Genomic DNA, 5,668 nt, shown 5'->3' with positions numbered 1-5,668 from the left:
TGGCTAGTTTTTTGTATTTTTTAGTAGAGATGGGGTTTCACCGTGTTAGCCAGGATGGTCTCGATCTCCTGACCTCGTGATCCACCCATCTCGGCCTCCCAAAGTGCTGGGATTACAGGCTTGAGCCACCGCGCCCAGCCAGGCTTTTTTTTTTTCCTTTTGTTTGTTTGTGTTTTTGAGACGGAGTCTCACACTGTCCCCCAGGCTGGAGTGCAGTGGCGCGATCTCAGCTCACTGCAAACTCCGCCTCCCAGGTTCATGCCATTCTCCTGCCTTAGCCTCCCGAGTAGCTGGGACTACAGGTGCCTGTCACCACACCCGGCTAATGTTTTGTATTTTTAGTAGAGATGGGGTTTCATCGTGTTAGCCAGGATAGTCTTGATCTCCTGATCTCGTGATCCACCCGCCTTGGCCTCCCAAAGTGATGGGATTACAGGCGTGAACCACCGTGCCTGGCCTGTTTGTTTGTTTTTGAGACAGGGTCTCCCTCTGTTGCCCAGGCTGGAGTGCAATGGTGTAATCATGACTCACTGATGCTTTGACCTCCTAGGCTCAAGCAATCCTCTCACTATGGCCTCCCTAGTAACTGGGACTGCAGGTGGTGCATGCCATCATGCCTAGCTAATTAAAATAATATATTTTTTGTAGAGTTGGGGTCTTACTGTGTTGCCCAGGCTGGTTGCGAACATCTGGGCTTAACGATCTCCTACCTCACTTTCCAGAGTGCTGGGATCGCAGGCATGAGCCACCATGCCCAGCCTGTTTCTTTTACTACCTGTCGCCCGCAGGACTTGCACCTTCGAGATCCCCTGTGTTTTCCCAACTGGAGAAGGATGAACAGTTGTGGGTGCCCAGCTGGGTGGATGTGACTCCAGTCAGCAGAGCAGAAGCCAGGAGAGGTTTTGGTCTTGGTAAGTGGAGTGGAGGGGAATACCTTGGTTTCAACAGTAGGCTCACAGAATGCTGAGTATCTGCATACACTGTTACCTTGGTGTTGAGGGCAGTGACCATACCTTATTTCCTTCCACCTTTCCTGTCTTATCTGGACACTGTGCAGTCTGCCATCTCTACCATGACTTTCGGGCCCCGCATGTTCCTGCCTGTCTGGCCTGTGTCTCCTCATTGCCCTTCTCTGTATCTGTGCAGAGCTGTCTATTATTGGCGACTCAGTGGGTGTCTTGAGATGTGCTCATATCCTTAAACAGGTATTTAACAGGTATTTGAACTTCAGCCCATCCTAAATTTTTACTTAAACACTAGCTGCTACTTTGGAATCACATTTTGTTGGGTCTAGATGCATGCCTCCTCATAATGCTTGACTGTCCCCAGCAGCCAAGGCCCTGCTGAAACCGTTTGCAGAGGGGTGACTTGGAGACCCCACTTCTCTTCCCTGCACTGCATCCTATCTTGTGCCTTCATCTCAGTTGAGGTTTTCCTTATTCTGTAGTCTGGTGGAGCCATGTTCAGTTGGGCCAGGCTTTCCCAGTCCAGATCTTTCCTAGCAACCTTTCAGCAATTCTTTTTTTTTTTTTTGAGATGGAGTTTTGCTCTTATTGCCTAGGCTGGAGGGCAGTGGCGTGATCTCAGCTCACCGTAACGTCCACCTCCGGATTCAAGTGATGCTCCTGCCTCAGCCTCCCAAGTAGCTGGGATTACAGGCATACGCCACCATGCCTGGCTAATTTTGTATTTTTAGAGGAGACGGGGTTTCGTCATGTTGGTCAGGCTGGTCTTGAACTCCTGACCTCAGGTGATCTGCCCAGCTTGGCCTCCCAAAGCACTGGGATTACAGGCGTGAGCCACCGCGCCTGAGCCTTTTAGCAGTTCTATGGAGTCCCTTTGGGTGTGTCTGACATGCACTGGTGATGAAGGTACCTCCTCTCTCTAGTTCAACTCTTAGTAACAGATTCATCTCTGCTTTCAGATGGTCTATGTAGAGTGGAGGATGAGAGAGCCCGTCCCGAGCGTCTGAAGAGCTACAGAGTCATCCAGCCCCAGGACACTCATGGTGAGGGGAAACCAAGAAGGCACACTGAGCATGGGGCAGCCTTCCCACCTGGTTCCAGTTGTGGGCAACAGCAAGAAGTCCATGTGGCAGAGAAGCTGTTCAAATGCAGTGACTGTGGGAAGGTGTTCTCAAAGGCCTTTGCCCTCCTTGACCATCTGATAACGCATGCTGAAGACAGACCCTTCAGATGCCCAGCAGGCAGAAGTGCTTCCAAGGAGAAGTCAACTCACATTAACCCCCGAAAAATTCGACCTGGAGAAACAGCCCATGTGTGTAATGAGTGTGGGAAGGCCTTCTGTTACCCGTCCAAGCTGAGGAAACACCAGAAGGTTCACACAGGCATAAAACCTTTTAAGTGTAGTGACTGTGGGAAAACCTTCAACCGCAAAGACGCCCTGGTTCTACACCAGAGGATTCACACTGGAGAAAGGCCTTATGAGTGCAGCAAATGTGGGAAAACCTTCAGTGTTCTGTCTACCCTCATTCGGCACCGGAAAGTGCACATTGGAGAAAGGCCCTATGAGTGTACAGAATGTGGGAAGTTCTTTAAATACAGTAATAGCTTCATTCTTCACCAGAGAGTTCACACTGGAGAAAGGCCTTTTGAATGCAAGCAATGTGGGAAAGCCTACGTGACCCGTTCAGGCCTCTATCAGCACTGGAAAGTCCACACTGGGGAACGGCCCTATGAATGTAGCCTGTGTGGGAAAACCTTCACTACCAGATCCTACCGCAATCGGCACCAGCAGTTCCACATTGAAGAGAGGTCTTATGAATGTACAGAGTGTGGGAAAGCCTTCAAACATAGTTCCACCCTCCTTCAGCACAAGAAAGTCCATACTTCAGAAAGGCCCCAGGGGGACAGGTCACATGGGAAAGTCATTAGCTGCTAGCACCGTGTTCATCAGGAAGGGTCTTTTTCCAGAAAGGAGATTGAGGAGAGTGGCCATGAGAGTGCCATCTGAAAGAAGCTAAACCTTGTACATCCCAACATCCACCCCGGGGAGAGTTCCCATGTGTGCCTGGCGTGTGGGAAGCTTTCAGGAGCCACACTGCACTCTGACTTGCCTGTGGCTGTTGGGAGTGTCACATCACTGTCAGTTTATCCACCGCCATCCTCCTCTGTCCACCCCGTAAGGTCCCTACAGCAAGTGGGACAGGAGACCTTGTGCTCCTTGCTCTAAACAGTAGAGAATCATTAATGGTAGAGCCCAAAACAGACCTCATTCCCTACCCCTGACTGGTTTAGCTGTGGACATGACCCACCTCTGGCCAGAGGAGCTGAGCTGGTATCTGCTGGGGGCTTCCTGGGAAGGTTTACCACTTTCATGGACATGGTTGACATCATACGTGGTATTTGTCATGCTCTAGCATGGACTGTCTCATACTGCTCTGGACTGTGTGGCAATAAAGGCTTTATGGTTTAAGCTGCTTAAATTTTTTTTTTAAATATTTTTGAGATGGTCTTACTCTGTTGCCCAGGCTGGAGTGCAATGGTGCCATCATAGCTCACCGCAACCTTGAACTCCCGGTCTCAAGGGATCTTCCTGCTTCAGCCTCCTGAGTAGCTGGCACTACAGGTGTGTGCCATCACACCTGGCTAATTTTTTTTTTTTTTTTTTTTTCGTAGACACGGTCTCGCTACATTGCCCAAGCTGGTCTGGAACTCTGAGCCTCAAGCTATTCTCCTGCTTTGGCCTCCCAAAGTGCGGGGAGCCACTGCGCCTGGCCTAGTTTTTTTAGAGACAGGGTCTCACCTTCTTGCCCAGGCTGGAGTGCAGTGGCGTGATCCTAGCTCATTGCAGACTTGAACTACTGGACTCAAGTGATCCTCCTGTCTCAGCATCTTGAATAGCTAGGATTGTACTTGTGTGGCACTATGCCTGGCTAATGTAAAAAATTTTTACAGAGACAGGATCTTGCTACATTGCCCAGGCTGGTCACGAACTCCTTGCCTCAAGCAGTTCTCTTGCCTCAGCCTTCCAAAGTGCTGATACTATAGTTGTGAGCCACTGTGCCTTGCCAAGTCACTTTTAATATTGAGGTTCTGGGGCTGGGCGCCAGTGGTTCACACCTGTAATCCCAGTACTTTGGGAGGCCGAGGCGGGCAGATCACGAGGTCAGGAGATCAAGACCATCCTGGCTAACATGGTGAAACCCCGTCTCTACTAAAAATACAAACAAAATTAGCCGGGTATGGTGGCGAATGCCTGTAGTCCCAGCTACTTGGGAGGCTAAGGCAGAAGAATGGCGTAAACCCGGGAGGCGGAGCTTGCAGTGAGCCAAGATCACACCACTGCACTCCAGCCTGGGCAACACAACGAGACTCCATCTCAAAAAAAAAAAAAAAAAAAATTGAGATTCTGATCCCTGTACTTGGAGGGATTGTTGAGAATAGAATCAGGCACTATCACCATAAGTTGAGGGAATGGCTTTTGTGGGGGTGGTCTCTTGAGTTTTTTCTGCCTCAGTGGGGATGGCAGGATGACAGAAAATAGCTCTAATCAAGGTTGGCCTAATTTGTTTTGGCCCCTGAGTCCTCCAGGGAAAGACTTGTAGCCTGGATGTCAGGCTTTTTTTTGTGGGTCCAGAGCTCACCCTGAGGAAGGGAATAGTTGGTGAGAGATCTTCTGTATGTTTATGGACAGAAAAAGTTGCGTTCTTTGTTCCCAGGGAATGTTCCAGAACTTCCAGCATTAGTCAGAAGGAGCTATTTCCATTTTCAGCTCAGAAGCCATATTCTCCAAAATCTGGAACATGGAGGTAAGTTCTAGACTGACTGTAAAACCCTTAGGGGCCTGCTGGGTAGAGTAATCTGAGTATAGTAAGTGGGCATAGAAATAGTGAAGCAGTATGGAATGAAGTGTCTGGTAAACAAGAGGGCTTGAGCCAGTTCTAAAGACGCATCCACAGATGTTCCAGCAACTGAGGTTTCATGGAGTGAGGGCACCAGAACTCAGCAATTGCAGACCTGTTATTTGTAGCAAGCTCACTGTCAGCAAATAATTTACAGACTTTGTGGATTCTCATATACTCTCTGGGCTGTTCTCTTTTCATGGCCATTATCCTGAGACTGAAGGATTCTGTAGTCGTGGGATGTGCCTTTTCTGACCTGGCCAGTACTCCCGGTGTCTCTGGATGCTGTGGCCTTTTCCACTGTCAAGTTTTTGCAGTCACAGCGTCAGGGCTCTCCCTCTAGGGCTCAAGGGAGACAGGTGGGGTAACCAAAGTATGGATCCAGATCTTGGGGTTTATGGGGCCTTTTCCAAGTCTTGCTCTGTCACACAGCCTGGAGTGCAGTGGTGTGATCACGGCTCACTGCACCCTTCACTTCTGGGACTCAGGTGATCCTTCTACCTTAGCCTCCTGAGTAGCAGAGACTACAGGTGCATGCCACCATACCCAGCTAATTTAAAAAAAAAATCGTTTTAGGCTGGGCGTGGTGGCCCACGCATGTAATCCTAGCACTTTGGGAGGCCAAGGTGGGCAGATCACTTTAGGTCAGGAGATCGAAACCAGCCTGGCCAACATGGTGAAACCCCGTCTCTACTAAAAATACAAAAAAAATTAACAGGGCATGGTGGTGGGCACCTGTAATCCCAGCTACTTGGGAGGCTGAGGCAGGAGAATTGCTTGAACCTGGGAGGCAGAGGTTGCAGT

At 49.6% G+C, this 5,668-nt stretch overlaps 1 protein-coding gene across 2 annotated transcripts in view; it reads left to right on the top strand.

The window, feature by feature from the left end:
• ZNF584 (zinc finger protein 584) overlaps positions 1–3,445 on the top strand; it is a 10,192-nt gene extending 6,747 nt beyond the window's left edge. For both annotated transcript variants that reach the window (XM_011969081.1, XM_011969080.1), the window contains exons 3-4: positions 789–911; positions 1,925–3,445. In XM_011969081.1, the coding sequence (XP_011824471.1) occupies positions 789–911; positions 1,925–2,901 (1,100 nt within the window). In that variant the 3' untranslated portion in view covers positions 2,902–3,445. The remainder of the gene's footprint in view (positions 1–788; positions 912–1,924) is intronic.
• Positions 3,446–5,668: the final 2,223 nt, after the last annotated feature.

This window comes from Mandrillus leucophaeus, unplaced genomic scaffold (genome assembly GCF_000951045.1).
Source record: "Mandrillus leucophaeus isolate KB7577 unplaced genomic scaffold, Mleu.le_1.0 Scaffold870, whole genome shotgun sequence".
Classification (NCBI taxonomy): Eukaryota; Metazoa; Chordata; class Mammalia; order Primates; family Cercopithecidae; genus Mandrillus; species Mandrillus leucophaeus.
The sequence above is the reverse complement of the archived record's forward strand: the minus strand, read 5'-3'. Positions and strand labels throughout refer to the sequence as shown.